The sequence below is a fragment of the Pseudorca crassidens genome, chromosome 16, assembly GCF_039906515.1.
Source record: "Pseudorca crassidens isolate mPseCra1 chromosome 16, mPseCra1.hap1, whole genome shotgun sequence".
Lineage (NCBI taxonomy): Eukaryota > Metazoa > Chordata > Mammalia > Artiodactyla > Delphinidae > Pseudorca > Pseudorca crassidens.
This window is the reverse complement of record NC_090311.1, coordinates 83818686-83835140: the sequence shown is the minus strand read 5'-3', so window position 1 is coordinate 83835140 and position 16455 is coordinate 83818686. Positions and strand designations below refer to the sequence as shown.

Here is a 16455-nt window from a genome sequence, read left to right as displayed (position 1 = left end):
CAGTTGTGCTCCTTAAATCAAAATATTCAACCAACGACTCGTACCCGTAAAAATGCGTCCGCGGCTGAGAGCCCAGAGATGCTTCCTGCCCAAAGGCCACATTCCCTAAAGTGAGGTGCAGGGGGGGCCAACGTCTACAGTCTTCTGGGGACTTTTTGGAACCGGTACGTCCTAAGCTTCTGTCAGTTACCCCCAGATGCCAGCTCGGCCCCAGCGTCGACGGCCCCGGCAGGTCTGCCTGCCTCCCCGCCCGCAGGGCTGGCCTCCAGCTGGACACCTGAGGCCACGCACGGCCTCCTAGTTACACATTCCCCCCGTCCCCGGGTTGATCATTCCAGCGCGGAGGAAGTCCTTCCCCGGCCGAGCGCCCCAGATGACGACGACCAAGCCTTTACCGAGGCGACCAACCTGGCAAAGCGCTGCCTTCCTCGCCAGTGCAGGCACTTTGCCTCCTCTGCGCGAGAAAGGACCCCGCTGTCCCAGCCCCTGTGCCCACCCCGTCACCCCCAGGCCTGCGGACCTCCCTCCCTTCGCCGCCCCCCCCGCGCCCCGCCCCCCCCCGCGCGCCGACCTCCCGGCGCGCCGACCCGGATCCTCGGCGCCCATCGGCCCTCCCCGCCCCGGCCTCCCCGCGCGCACGCGCGACCACATTGGGGGCCGGGCCTCGCGCCCCTTCCCTCCTCCCCTGCCCGCTCCGCCGCGTCCTGACCGGTGGGGGGGCGGGGCCGTGCGCCTGCGCGGAGCGGACAGTCTGGCGGGGCCGCAGCCGCGGAGTGGCAGGCAGTTGCCGTGGGGACCGCGGGCCCCTCCCTCCTCCGGTCCTCTGCCCGTGGCGTTCCCCACCAAGGCGCGGCCGACGACCCGGCTTCCCTGCCGCCGGCCCGGCGGAGCTGCAGACGGTGCCCCGCGAGAGGCGGAGCCGCTCCCAAGATGTCGCAGACGGCCATGTCCGAGACCTACGGTACGAGGCGGGGGCGCGGGCCGGGGCGCGGGTTCCCGGGCTTGCGGGCCGGGGTGGGGTGCTGGGGGCCCGGCCTTGCGGGCCGGGGTGGGGTGGGCGCGGGCGGCGGGGCGCGGATCCGAGTGCCGGGGCGCCGGCCGGCCGAGTGTGGCCAGTCTACGTGATCTGCTTCTCCGAGGGTCCTCTTGCTGGTTCTCCGCGTTCACGCCGGTAGGGTTTCCCTTTCTTAGTCTGATATCAGTAGTCAGGGTTTGGGAAGCCAGTTGGAGACTCGGCTTATCTGCGATATTGTCCCTAGCAAGGGATGTGAAGGACTTGAGGCGACGCCTGCAGTTGAGTGTGCTCCTCGGCTATTGCACTTTGAGCTTTCCTAGATTGGAAGTCTTCCTTTGCACTGAAATTACAAGGACTTATCGATAGGCAAGTTCATCCATTTCTATTTCCAGAGACTTTTCAGGCTGCGTGATGGCTCTTTATAAATGTGTCTTTTTAAGACCACAAGCACCTCCGAAGCACAGCCCAGTCTGCTTGATCTTTGCTTCCTCTGTAGCACCCACACCTGAAGGCACCCAAGAGAGACTTTTTTTTTTTTAATAAACGAAAGCCTTCCCAATTCATAAACTGTGTTTGTTTTTGTCCTGCGTGGTAAAAATAAACAACATAGTACACTTCTGCTTTGTATCAAGGTTGATGAGGTGTTCACCAGTCTGGAATCACTCTCAGATGTGTGCATTCTCAGGTTAAGTCTGATTTGGACTTTGCAGTCCCAGGGAGGGGCTCAAGTTCAAAACCATTACTTCTCGTCAAATCAGTCATGTCTCCTCCGTGTGTCCTGACATGCTGCCCCCTTTCCCATCAACAGATAGGTGTGGACCGGCTTTATGGGCCGGCATGGTTTACAACACTACAAGGTACCCACCGGCACTGCTCTGCTCTCAGGGAGTTTACGGTCCGGGGGGGGGGGATACAGTGTTAATCCAGGTATGATACTAATGAATGTTAAAAACTTAAGGCAGGAGTTCTGAAGGAATGTGGTCTCTGAAGGTATGTTAGAAAGAAACCTGACCCAGACCCAGGCCAGGGAGGCGTTAACCAGTGCGCACATACCCAGGCCCTGAGGGATCCAGGGTCCCGGTTAGAGGAGTGTGGTTGAGGCCCCTTGGCCCCTGGGCATTTGCTTCACCTTCAACCACTCCTGTGACTGGTACCTGCCCTGTTCTTGGTAACGCTGGGAGCAGGATGGCTGTTCCTAGAAGGCTTAGGAAGTCCGACAGGACATCCCTGGCTTGTAAGGATCAGTGTCATGGGAGCTTCTGATGCTACAGCACCTGTCACATCCACGTGGTCTGCCTCTGTCTGTAGAGAACCACAGTCAGATTTCCTAAAGAAAATCCATTTCTCCAGCAAGTTTTGGTTATGCTTTTGCTTCTTCTTTATTTTCAAGTGCTCCTTTGCCCACACTTTGTTTTTTCCTCTGACCCGGAGAAAGGAGCACATGGGAGGGGTGGAAAGTCCAAGTAGGAAACCAAGTGGGGTTATGAGTTAGGAGGAATATGGGAAGATGGAGATTTTGTTCTTCAGTTGTGTCATATGAAACAATAACCGTGGTAAAATCTGGCATCTCCACTTCAGACAGAGCTCATCAAGCATCACAGGTTAACTGATCAGATTCTGTTCATCAGGCTTTGACCTTTAGTGTTCTTATTTCATGGTACCTTCCAAATATGTTTTTTATTTTTATTTTATTTTTTATTTTTTTGCGGTACGCGGGCCTCTCATTGTTGTGGCCTCTCCCGTTGCGGAGCACAGGCTCCGGACGCGCAGGCTCAGCGGCCATGGCTCACGGGCCCAGCCGCTCTGCGGCATGTGGGATCTTCCCGGACCGGGGCACGAACCCGTGTCCCCTGCATCGGCAGGCAGACTCTCAACCACTGCGCCACCACGGAAGCCCTGTTTTTTACTTTTAACTAACTGAATTTAATCCTTCCCTCTAGTAGAAGAAACTCATAGAAATTAGTTTTAGGAAGAGCAAGTGTGGCACTTGAAAGTGCCAAACCAAAATAAAAGTCACCCAAGACCAAGTCCTAAGCTATCACCTTCACTTATCATTGGTAGATTGGCACAGCATTGGTTCCCAAAAGGAAAACAGGTTCCCTGCTTCTGGACGTTTGCCTGTTAGGTGGCTGGTAAAGGAATGTTTTGCCTAATCTTTAAATTCCTTTGTACTCTGTGCTCATTTTCTCCCTTCTGGAAAAGGAGTCTCTCTAGCTTGACAGGTATACGATGAAACATAAAGAACCACTGCTTACCAGTGTACTGTTAATGAGCTCTGTCTACTTGCCTTTTCGCTTATTAAGGCAGTATTTCATCTGCCAGGGACTGAATAGTGTTCAGTATTTTGCTGCTCTGAAAGCACCAACCACATGAATAACATATGTTATGTAATACTTTACTTAATATTGTAATACAACATTGAAATCTCGAACACATAGGTTTCTGATTGAAACCCTCCCTCTGAACATCCCTAAACCGAAACAGTGTTTCCCAAACATTGTTAGATCCACAGCATTCTTAATGCTCTGGCCACTTAGTATGGCTTGGGGCTTCCCAAGGAGCTCCAGACTGGCTGATCAGAAATTGCCTTTAATTTATGATACCAAGATCTGTGAGACAGAACGAACGAATTGAATAGGTAGTATCAAGCAGTGATGTTCAGAAAGGAGCTGAGAAGCGTAAGTGGTGTAGAACAGCGGTCCCCGACCTTTTTGGCACCAGGGACCGGTTTTGTGGAAGACAGTTATTCCATGGACGAGGGGGCGGGGAGGGTTCAGGCGGTAATGCCAGTGACGGGGAGCGCCGGGGAGGGACGGGGAGCGGCGGGGAGCGACGGGGAGCTGTGGATGAAGCTTTGTTTGCTCGCCACCGCTCACTTTCTGCTGTGCCGCCCAGTTCCCAACAGGCCACGGACAGTAATGGTCCGCAGCCCTGGGGTTGGGGACCCCTGGTGTAGAAGATGCTAGAAATTAAAAAAAAAAAAAAAAAGTAAGGGCCGAGGCAGTTTGAGAGTGAGGAAAAGTCTAAGCCAAATCTCTGTACACACTGGACTTTATGCATTCTACAGTGACAACAATTTATGAAGCCAGGACACAAATTGTTGGTCATATACTAGTTTTATTAGTGATACAGTATATACTCAATATTTTTATTTTGTGCTTTATTTTGAAAGTATTACAACATTTGACATATAACTTTGAGAATTATCAGGACATGTTCTTTTTAGAATGTTATCACTATAGGCTGCTGTGGGTTGAATTGTGTCCCCTAAAAGGTATGTTCAAGTTCAGGTCCTAAGCCCAGGCAACCTGTGGATGTGACCTTTTTTGGAAATAGGGTCTTTACTGATGTAATCAGGTTCAGATGAGGTCATGTTGGATTAGGGTGAGCTCTCATTCAATGACTGGCATCCTTATAGGTTGAGAGGAATTTGATATAGACACATGGAGGGAAAATGTGATGTAAAGACAGGCTGAAGTCGAAGTGATGTGACTGCAAGCCCAGGACCATCAAGGATGGCCGGCAGCCACCAGAAGCTAGGAAGAGGCAAGGAGGGGTCCTTCCCTGGCATCCTCAGAGAGAGCCTGGCCCTGCCAGCACCTTGACTTTGGACTTCTAACCTAGAACTATGATACTACAAAATAAGCCATCCAGTTTGTGGCGTTTTGTTACAGCAGCCATAGTAGGAAACTAATACATAGGCGTTGGTAGTCAAAATATGATTCAGGGAGAAATTCAGGCTTGATAAAGCAAAGTGGAGTGAGGAGAACATTCTAGGCAAAGGAAATAACGTCTTCAGAGTCATCTGGTTCCAATGAAGTGTGAAAAAACTTGCTGTTAGGGAAATCACCTAAATTGCCATTACTGTGTTTTGTTAGACAGGGCATGTAAAAAATGTCAACAAAGGAAGCATATAACATGAGAATAAAGAACATTTCTCTAAATTGAATACATTTATCATTTTAAATGTTTGTATTTTTCTTTTTCTCACCATTGAAAATTGGTGAACAAGAACCAAAGTTTGGGGAAACACTACAACCACCGTGGTTCTCAACTGCATGTGCCCCGAGCCCCCTGGTGTGTTAAGATGCAGATTCTGGTTTTGCATATTCACTTCTGCACCTGCCCAGCTCCCAGGCTGTGCATGCACTGTTGGTCCAAGGACCACAACTGCATATCAGGACACTATTCTGTACAATGCCTCCAGGCCCTAGAACTTTGAAAACATTGTTCTTTGGAAAATCAGAAGTTTATGAGAATTTTTCATGGTCATTTGAACTATAAAGCATTCCAATCCTTGCCTGTCATTTGCCTTTATCTGAAGTCTCCTAAATATTTCTAGCCACATCAGTCCCTCAAGCTAAATATCTTGTTTTCAACTCCCTACCTACCTATTGCATGTGGATGGCCTAGAGGTAGCCTACCCCATGTCCCAAACCCAACTAATTACCCGTTGCTATTCCCCAGGTACCCATTTGCCTAAGAGATGATCTTTGCTCTGAATATTTTTTTGGAATGAGAAGAAAGCTGAAGTTTCTTTGATTTTTTTTTTTCTCCTAAACCATCCATTAGAGATTGCTCAGGCTGATGTAATAGATTTTTCCCCGCATTTCTAACAAATCCATTAGAATACTCGCCAGTGGAAATAGTTTGAGGGAAAACTTGTGATTCCTCTGTGTCCTGTCTGTAACACTGGTCTTTGGACGTCACAGCTTTCTCTGCCAGTCTCATCTTGGTAATGGACTGAGTTCCATGTGTTTAAAGAAGACTTTTGCTTCTCTGTAGCTGTGAATATGAATCAAAAGCTAAAATGATGTTCAGGATACTGTTGTCTAAAGGCGGATCAAGCAAGGCAGATGTAAAGGATAGGGTACTACAGCACAACACATAAGTCAAACGAGCACTGTCTACAAATTGTCTTCCGTTGTAATCCCCACTAAGCTTTCTAAACAAAAATAAGTTTACATTGAGAGAGATTTGGCCAGTAAATAAATCACTGATGATGACGGTTGTGATACCTGGGGATTCATGCTTGATTGCTCTGCCACAGCTAGATGCAGCCCTGCACTACGCTACAGAACAGGAATTGCTTATATGACAACACATAGTGACCTTGGCCTTCTGATTCTTCCTATTTCTCTTGTATGCTGTGTTTTGGGCAGTTAAGAAGTCGTAAAAAGCAGCTCATATTTAGAAACGGGGGGAGGGACACCATTCATAAAGTGCTGGTACTTTATGAATGAGACGGTGTATTTTAGAGGGAGGTTTACCATTTTTCAAATGTGAAGTTTTAATCTTCCAGAAGAGACTGCGGACTTAAAAACACAGCATCTTTCCCTCCTTTGTTGTAATTTAAAATATTGTTACGTGCCACATGCTCACTTCGTTACAGAAGTTTCTCTGGTTCACTTGCTTACACGGGTTATGATAGGAGTCCTCATAAAATAAACACCCAGCTTTGCTGCCTGTGGGGACTGGCGGATCGATTTTGCAATTCAGTCAACTCTTGATGGTGGCAAAGCACATCTCTTTCAAGACTAGACCATAAGCTCTTTGAAAGCAGGGGACTGCTTGCATGACTTTCTGTCCCCCATGCTGTGACCAGCCCCTGGACAGCCGTCAGGGAATGTTGAATGAACCTTCACTTTGATTCCACTGGGGAGGTGGTATATTTTCCTCTCAGTTACAGGATGTGAAACAAAATGTCAGGATGAATAGAAACGCTGACTGGAAGATGTAGTTTAACTCTTTTCTTTATGGTAGAAGTCTACCAGTTTTTTACATTGTATGTAATGTAAATGCAATTCTAATTAAAACCTCTCCAAAGAGGTCACACAGGCATCCTTTTTGAGAATGGACTTCCCGTGGGAAGTCACATCTGAAATAAGCTCCCAGCGGTTGGAGCTGAGGGCTGCAGAGGCACCATTGCTTTGTTTCCGGGGCAGTAGCCCTTGACTGCTGCCCATTTGAACGTAACTGCACCTGCAGAGAGAACATGATGGTCAGCAGCTGGCTGGCCTGCAGGTGCAAGGCCTCAGTGTGTCCATCAGGCACTTCAGGGAGGCTGGCACCCTGCCCTGGGGCCTGGGGCACCCAGGCAGACTTCTTCCCACCCTGGGGCCAGACACCAGGTGACCGGAATCTGTGTTCACCAAACATTCAAATGCCCGCCAGTTGGCAGTTATTAAATACATTCGTTGAATGCACTCACCTCGTTCTAAATCCATGTTTACGTAACCACCTTCTGATTATAAATTGACTCTACATGATCAAAAATAAAATTTTTTAGAGATTATGCTTAAAAGAAAACTTGTGTTCAATAGATAATGGATTGTTAGCTCTTCTGGTCATTTTCTCAGGTGGAAGGTTTCCAGCTGCAAGTGGCATAGGTAATATGAAAGTGTTTTTTTTCCATTTTAGAGCACTTTATTCAGGTATTGGTCTGTCGGAATTCATTCTAGTGCACTCTTCTTGTTGAGTTGGAACATGTATTTTTGAAAATGGCTATAGATGAGGTTTCAGGGCTGGTTGATTCAGAAGCTCAGCCATGTCAGCAAGGACCTAAATTTTTAACATCTCTCTCCTCTGGCTGTACTATCCTCATCCCCTGAGCCAGAAAACGGCTACTGTTTGTAATCTGCGTACCCTTCCTTGTTTACATCCATAGAAAAGAGGAGTGCTTTCCCATGTTTATGAAATAAAGTCCATCATCCCCATCTGATTGGGCCAAGTTAGGTCAAGTGCCTGCCCTGGACCAGTTACAGGCAGGGTAATACCTTGCTCTCTTTAGCTGAAACCTGTGTTTCTAATCCAGTCTCAGGAAGGGAGAAGGGGCCTGGGAATCGGTTTATAAAAACAGCGCCTGTCCTGGAGTTCTGGGGTCCTGTTTCCCGAGATTACTGTGGCTCCTTGGGGGAAGGCTGTTAGGCAGACAACATCTACCGCAGCAGTGCCTCCTAGTCTCCAAAACATGTCAGCTGTGGTTCAGTTTGAACTTGTTTCTTCCAGTTAGTGATTTTCCTGAAGTAGAGGACAGACTTAGATGTCCCTTCTCCAATGGGGAGGACGCAGCAGAGTTGTGGAAAGAGCACGGACCTCCACCGTGGGCGAGCACAGATGGGAAAACCTGATCTTCTTAGGAAGAGCGAAATTTCTCTTGTTATTTTGCAGACACAATATACTTGCCTTTGACCTTAGTTCTCATTGTCTTTGTGAAGCTGATAAAAATATTTGGTGTTTTGAAGGCTAATAACATTTACCTTCAGAACCACTCATACTTTGCGGGGGGTGGGGAATGGAAGTCAGTTATTTGGTGGCCATTGCTGTTTCCCCGCTTTTCATAAATTAACACCTTGAGTAATTTTGTCATAAACTTGTACGTAATTTTGAAATCCTTCTCCTCCATTTCGTCTCTGGTCACTGATGACCCCCTGGATCTCATTGCTCTAGTGCATGTGCTAGACACACACTGGATGTTTGATACGAGTCAGAATCGACCTCTAACTCAGGACACAATTGGGAGGTGGGCGCTGAAGCCTGTACCTTCTCAACTAATGCCGGAGACCTTTCCCGTTCACATGGGGTGCTTTCATTTCTGTGTAATCTCTAAAATTGCAGATACTGTTATGGTACTCGAGGCTTGCTCCAAAGTTGTAGTTCAGAAAGACACGTTTTCTGTATGAATCCTCAAATACAGAAATTACTGTTCAACTTTTCTCTTTTCATTACCCCAGTTGGAGTGTTCTCTGAAACATTTTGACAAACAGCTTGCCCTTATTTCTTCATATAATTTTATCCTCTGGTATACCTCAATCAGATTTAACATTCTACTCTTTAAAGTATTCAAACTTATTTCCTGGTTAAGGATAATTGTTTTTTTATTAGGTCTCTTCATTTGTGTCTGCTTCACTGGCCGCCAACTTCCTTTTCTGGGCAGTTTCTACTTTAGGAGAAGAATTCCTTTTCTTTTTTTCTTTTTTTTTTCATATTATTACATCAAGTAGGTATCACCTAAGAACTTGCGGCATTGATGCTGGGTCACTGGCCAGGCTCACTCACCTGCGAAGGAACCTCAGGCCCCCAGTGGGTCTGACCCACACGAGCGTGTCCGCACAGTCTCAGAGCCTGTCCGTGACCTTGAGCAGCCCCTGGGGTCTGTGCTGAGAATGTTAAACCCACCGTGTCACAGCTCCTCTCTGCCGTCATTTAACTCAGGCTCAGGCAAAGCCCCAGTGCCGCTGCCACCAGCCAGGCTGCTCGCCGCCTGTCGCGCCGCCATCCATAGGTCACTGCTCTCCTGCCGCCCAGACCGGCCGCCTCGCCTAAGCCAACGCTCCACCACGGGTTTTGCTGCTTGACTCCCGCTGCCCAGTGAACCAGAACTGGTTTTTGGAAGCACTACATGTCATCTGATGTTCTGTGCGGCACTTTGTCCTCCTTGTTGCTGTTCCCTGGTGTCCTCGCGGCTGTTCCTTACCCCCCAAGTTCCCCTGGTCTGGGGTCCCGCTCTCTACTACAGCCCCTCGTCCACCCTGGGCGACGGCGGGGTCCCCGCTTGTATTCTCAGTTCCTCGATGTCGTTGCCTGTCCCCTTCTCCGCCTTCTCTTCTGCCCCCACTTTGAGGCCCTCACGTCCCCGGCTGCTCTCTGGACGTTGTCACATGCCCCGTCCCGGTCACCCTCCCCCGCCCTCCCCCTTAGGAGCTGCGGGCTCCCGGCCCTTACAGCCCCTTCTTTTGGGGCGATGAGCACCCACGTGCGCCCACGCCTTTCCTTCGCCTCTTCCTCAGCTGCGCGCGCGCTGTGACCCCGGCCCTGGTTCCCCACCATCTGCCCTGCCCGCTGCCCTGCGGGCAAAGCTCTTCTCCGATTGAGACCTCTGTAGACGGATGGCCTGTGCATCCGGCTGGGTGCTCGGGGTGCCTGGCCACCCTTCCCTCTCTCCTGGCTGGCTCGCTTTTCCTCTGCATCTGCTGTTTTAAACTTCCATTAATCTCAAGCCCTCAGCTCACCTCCACCAGGTGACAGGAAGAGGAAGGTGCCGTGCCGAGGAGACTCCCTGCCCTGCCGCCCCTTCTCCACCTGTCTTCACCTCCACACCTTACCTTAGCCCTGGTCCTGCTGTCTCAAGAAAGGAGGTCTCTGTCGCGGCGGACACTAAGCCCTGCCTCCTGCCTCACACCTCATCTCTCAAGGCTTAGGGACGTGTGTCACCAGTCATCCCTTTTCCGCTGGTCACTTCCCACCTGCTGGCATCCACACTGCACTCTCCCCTCACTGACCTGGCCCTTCTTTCCATCCCAGCCAAGCTCTGGTCAGAGCTGCCAGCGCTTTTTATCTGCAGCCTCTCGCATCCCCCGCCCTTCAGCAGCCCACCCTCGGCCCTAGCTCCAGTGGCCTGGCTTACCTCGGGGTGCTGGGGGTGACCTTACCGAGCTTCCGTTCACAGCACTTAGAGGAGCCACCTGCCCAGATCTCCTCCATGGTCGTCGGCATTTGAAGTGTGATCTCTGAATCTGCACCCACAACATGGATATGTCCTCAGAACCTTCAGGCTCTCTTACCTCAGTTGTTGGTATCACTGACCAGCTGGTCCCTAAGCCGGAAACCCAGGACCCCTTCTCAGATGACCGACCCACTGTCCCAGCGCCTTTTCTGCCAGGAAGTGGAATACACGGAATGAATCCCGCAGTCAAGGCTGTCATCCACCTTTGCTTCCTTTCTGACCTCTGGAAACCTTAAAAGCAGAACCAGTGCTTGGAGAAACAAGGAAGGCAGAGGCCATCTGGTCTACTCAGCGTGACTTGATTTTCTTGAGGCTGAAGGTCAGTGGTGGAGCGGATGTGCGGGGCTCTTAGTGCCCCTTTCTGGCCCGGTGCCCGGCTCCCCGTCACTCGTTACTGTCCCTGTAGCCACAGTCATACTGTAGCATGTGCTGCCGATCTGCTGTGGTCCGGGAAATTGGAGGTTGCTTGAAATGAGTGTAAAAACAAGTCAGTAGGGCTTCCCTGGTGGCGCAGTGGTTGATAGTCCGCCTGCTGATGCAGGGGACACGGGTTCGTGCCCCGGTCCGGGAAGATCCCACATGCCGCGGAGCGGCTGGGCCTGTGAGACATGGCCGCTGAGCCTGCGCGTCCGGAGCCTGTGCTATGCAACGGGAGAGGCCACGACAGTGAGAGGCCCGCGTACCGCAAAAAAAAAAAAAAACAAGTCAGTAGGTTCCAAATGAGGTTTCCCCCATGGAGTTAATCCTTTGGCTTTGTGTTAGCTGCTTCAGCGGAGGCCATTTTTTCCTGATCCAGTTTTGTCCGTATTCCTCAATGACTGACTTTTGCCCAAGACTGGTTTCTAATTATTCAATACCTTTCCTGTTACCTCATTTAACATTTCTCATGCAAAATTAAAAATACATTAGTAGCGTATATCCCTTTTAGGTTTTCTATTTTGGGGTATGCTCTTTCCCCCACCCTCAAGCTTCGCTCATTCTGAGGAAACCCTCATAACGATCATAAGTCGGATGCAAAAAATTTCTTTGTGATTTTGAGCAAAGTGACATCCACTGTAATAACACAACATCAAATCCAACTGAAGTAGACATGATTACTTAGCTCACAATTAGTTATCTTATACAACCTAACAATGTGCCCTACACATCCCCCCATAAATTACTCTGTAACATGCCTAGTTACCTGCTCCTGGTAAGCCTTTTTTGTAGCTGTTAAGCACTGTACACTTGTCATATAAAACATACATGATATGCAATGTGCATGTCATCCAACTTCCAGCAAGGAAAGAGGGGGAAAAAAACACAAAAACGCAGATCATAAAAACAAAAGAAATCAGTAAAGCCAGCGAGCGCACTTACTACCAAACCCATGGATATGGGCCTCGTGAGTGAAAGCCTCACTGCTGTGAAAAACCAGCCAGCCTCACGCCCGAGGAGAGAGTGCCAGGTTTTGTAGATGATGCCACTCAGCTCCGAGGAAGCCTGTGAAATCCAGAGCCCCTCGTCAACAGGAGGAGTTTAACGGAAACGCTTCGTAAGTTGGATCCTTGTCACCTACAGGGAATAAGTCATTGCCGGTTGTGGTGCTTGGTTGTGTTTGTGTCAACCAAACACATGTATCTCCAGACGGAAAATAACAGGACACACAGCCTCGCATCTCACCTGCCGGTCCCTCCCTCTGGGTACCACGTCCTCCTTGAAGCACACCCTTCAGTGGTCCTTTCAGTGTGGGATCTGCAGAGTCAACTTACAGAAACACTGTCTGATAAATACCACCTATTCTTTCATTTTTTTATAGAACTTTTTATTTTGAGATCATGATAGATTCATAGGTTTAAGAAAAAATAGAGATCTCACGGACCTTTCCCCTGTTGCCCGCAGTGGGAACGTTGCAAAACGGTCGTAAGATAACCAGGATTTTGATGTTGCCATGGCTACCGATACAGATCACTTCTATCAGCACAGAGATCTCTCCTGCACCCTTTAGAGGCACATACTCTTCCTCCCTGCCCCCACCCCTCCCTAGGCCCTGGCAACCGCTCATCTGTTCATCTGTTTCAGGAGTGTTCTGTAAGTAGACTCATGCAGTGTGTAATCTTCTGGGATTGACTTCTTCACACAGCATAATCCTCTGGAGGTCCATGCAGCTTATCGCATGTGTGAACGGTTCACTCCTCTTTATTGCTGAGTACTGTTCCTTGGTCCGAATGTACTAATTTGTTTAACCAGTCACCTGTTGAAGAACATCTGGGTTCTTTCCAGTTTTTAGCGATTACAAATAAAGCTGCTACAAACAATCATGTACAGGGTTTTGTGTGAACATAAGTCTTCATTTTTCTGGGATGAATGCCTGGAAGTGCAGTTGCTGAGTCATCTGGTGGTTGCTTGTTTAGTTTTTTTGAGAAACTGTCAAGCTATTTTCCAGTTCACTGTACCATTTTATATTTCTACCAGCAATGTATGAGTGATCTAGTTTCTGCACATCCTGGCCAGCATTTGGTGTTGTCACTACTTTTTATTTTAGCCTTTCTGTTAATGTGTAGTGATACCTTATTATGGTTTTATTTACATTTTTCTAATTATTGGCTAATGACCTTAAACATATTTTCATGTGTTTGTTTGCCATTTGTATCTCCTTTTCAGTGAAATGCCTCTTCATGTCTTATGCCCATTTTCTAATTGGGTTGTTTGATTTTTTAATTAATTAATTAATTATTGAATTACAGTTGATTTACAATATTGTATTAGTTTCAGGTGTATAGAAAAGCGATTCATTTATATATTTTTTCAGATTCTTTTCCATTATATGTTATTACAAGATATTGAGTATAGTTCCCTGTGCTATAGAGTAAATCCTTGTGGCTTATCTATTTTACGTATAGTAGTTTGTATCTGTTAAGCCCCACCTCCTAATTTATCCCTCTCCCTCCCTCTTTCCCCTTTGATAACCATAAGTTTATTTCCTATGTCTGTGAGCCTGTTTCTGTCTTGTATATAGATTCATTTGTACTATTCTTTAGGTTCCACATACAAGTGATATCACAATAATATTTGTCTGACTTACTTCACTAAGTGTAGTATTCTCTATGCTGCTGCAAATGGCAATATTTCATTCTTTTTTATGGCTGAGGAATGTTCTATTGTACATATATACCACATCTTCTTAATCCAGTTGTCTGTTGATGGGCACTTGGGTGGCTTCCATATCATGGCTATTGTACATAATGCTTCCATGAACATTGGGGTGCATGTATCTTTTCAAATTAGAGTTTGTCGTTTCTGGATATCTACCCAGGAGTGGGATTGCTGGATCATATGGTAGCCCTATTTTTAGTTTTTGAGGAACCCCCATACTTTTCTGCATAGTGGTTGCACAGATTTACATTCCCATCGACAGTGTAGGAGGGTTCCATTCTCTCCACACCCTCTCCAGCATTTGTTATTTGTAGACTTTTTTTTTAACATCTTTATTGGAGTATAATTGCTTTACAATGGTGTATTAGTTTCTGCTTTATAACAAAGTAAATCAGTTATACATATACATATGTCCCCATATCTCTTCCCTCTTGCATCTCCCTCCCTCCCACTTTCCCTATCCCACCCCTCTAGGTGGTCACAAAGCATTGAGCTGATCTCCCTGTGCTTTGCGGCTGCTTCCCACTAGCTATCTATTTTACGTTTGGTAGTGTATATATATCCATGCCACTCTCTCACTTCATCCCAGCTCACCCTTCCCCCTCCCCATATCCTCAAGTCCATTCTCTGGTAGGTCTGCATCTTTATTCCCGTCTTACCCCTCGGTTCTTCTGATCATTTTTTTCTTTCTTTTTTTTTTTAGATTCCATATATATGTGTTAGCATATGGTATTTGTTTTTCTCTTTCTGACTTACCTCACTCTGTATGACAGTCTCTAGGTCCATCCACCTCATTACAAATAACTCAATTTCGTTTCTTTTTATGGCTGAGTAATATTCCATTGTATATATGTGCCACATCTTCTTTATCCATTCATCTGTTGATGGACACTTTGGTTGCTTCCATGTCCTGGCTATTGTAAAAAGAGCTGCAATGAACATTTTGGTACATGACTCTTTTTGAATTATGGTTTTCTCAGGGTATATGCCCAGTAATGGAATTTCTGGGTCGTATGGTAGTTCTATTTTTAGTTTTTTAAGGAAACTCCATACTGTTCTCCATAGTGACTGTATCAATTTACATTCCCACCAACAGTGCAAGAGGGTCCCCTTTTCTCCACACCCTCTCCAGCATTTTTTGTTTCTAGATTTTTTGATGATGGCCATTCTGACCAGTGTGAGATGATATCTCATTGTAGTTTTCATTTGCATTTCTCTAATGATTAATGATGTTGAGCATTCTTTCATGTGTTTGTTGGCAATCTGTATATCTTCTTTGGAGAAATGTCTATTTAGGTCTTCTGCCCATTTTTGGATTGGGTTGTTTGGGTTTTTTTGATATTGAGCTGCATGAGTTGCTTGTATATTTTGGAGATTAATCCTTTGTCAGTTGCTTCATTTGCAAATATTTTCTCCCATTCTGAGGGTTGTCTTTTAGTCTTGTTTATGGTTTCCTTTGCTGTGCAAAAGATTTTAAGTTTCATTAGGTCCCATTTGTTTATTTTTGTTTTTATTTCCGTTTCTCTAGGAGGTGGGTCAGAAAGGATCTTGCTGTGATTTATGTCATAGAGTGTTCTGCCTGTGTTTTCCTCTAAGAGTTTGATGGTGTCTGGCCTTACATTTAGGTCTTTAATCCATTTTGAGTTTATTTTTGTATATGGTGTCAGGGAGTGTTCTAATTTCATTCTTTTACATGTAGCTGTCCAGTTTTCCCAGCACTACTTATTGAAGAGGCTGTCTTTTCTCCACTGTATATTCTTGCCTCCTTTATCAAAGATAAGGTGACCATATGTGTGTGGGTTTATCTCTGGGCTTTCTACCCTGTTCCATTGATCTATATTTCTGTTTTTTTTGTGCCAGTACCATACTGTCTTGATTACTGTAGCTTTATAGTAGAGTCTGAAGTCAGGGAGCCTGATTCCTCCAGCTCCGTTTTTCATTGTCAAGATTGTTTTGGCTATTCGGGGTCTTTTGTGTTTCCATACAAATTGTGAAATTTTTTGTTCTAGTTCTGTGAAAAATGCCAGTGGTAGTTTCATAGGGATTGCATGGAATCTGTAGATTGCTTTAGGTAGTAAAGTCATTTTCACAATGTTGATTCTTCCCATCCAAGAACATGGTATATCTCTCCATCCATTTGTATCATCTTTAATTTCTTTCATCAGTGTCTTATAATTTTCTGCATACAGGTTTTTGTCTCCTTAGGTAGGTTTATTCCTAGATATTTTATTCTTTTTGTTGCAAAGGTAAATGGGAGTGTTTTTTTGATTTCACTTTCAGATTTTCCATCATTAGTGTATAGGAATGCAAGAGATTTCTGTGCATTAATTTTGTATCCTGCTACTTTACAAAATTCGTTGATTCACGCTAGCCGTTTTCTGGTGGCATCTTTAGGATTCTCTATGTAGAGTATCATGTCATCTGCAAACAGTGACAGCTTTACTTCTTCTTTTCCAATTTGGATTCCTTTTATTTCTTTTTCTTCTCTGATTGCTGTGGCTAAAACTTCCAAAACTATGTTGAATAATAGTGGCGAGAGTGGGCAACCTTGTCTTGTTCCTGATCTTAGTGGAAAAGGTTTCAGTTTTTCACCATTGAGGACGATGTTGGCTGTGGGTTTATCATATATGGCCTTTATTATGTTGAGGAATGTTCCCTCTATGCATACTTTCTGGAGGGTTTTTATCATGAATGGGTGTTGAATTTTGTCGAAAGCTTTCTCTGCATCTATTGAGATGATCATACGGTTTTTCTCCTTCAGTTTGTTAATATGGTGTATCACATTGATTGATTTGTGTAT

The 16455-nt window shown here is 46.5% G+C and overlaps 1 protein-coding gene across 3 annotated transcripts in view; it reads left to right on the top strand.

Annotated features, from left to right (window-relative positions):
• The first annotated feature begins 731 nt into the window (after window positions 1–731).
• Window positions 732–16455, top strand: part of RAB4A (RAB4A, member RAS oncogene family) — a 96004-nt gene continuing 80280 nt past the window's right edge. For 2 of the 3 annotated variants that reach the window (XM_067711164.1, XM_067711163.1), the window contains exon 1: window positions 734–961. In XM_067711164.1, the coding sequence (XP_067567265.1) occupies window positions 931–961 (31 nt within the window). In that variant the 5' untranslated portion in view covers window positions 734–930. Of the gene's footprint in view, window positions 962–16455 lie in introns of all 3 variants that reach the window. The other variant, XM_067711162.1, reaches the window with a different exon arrangement.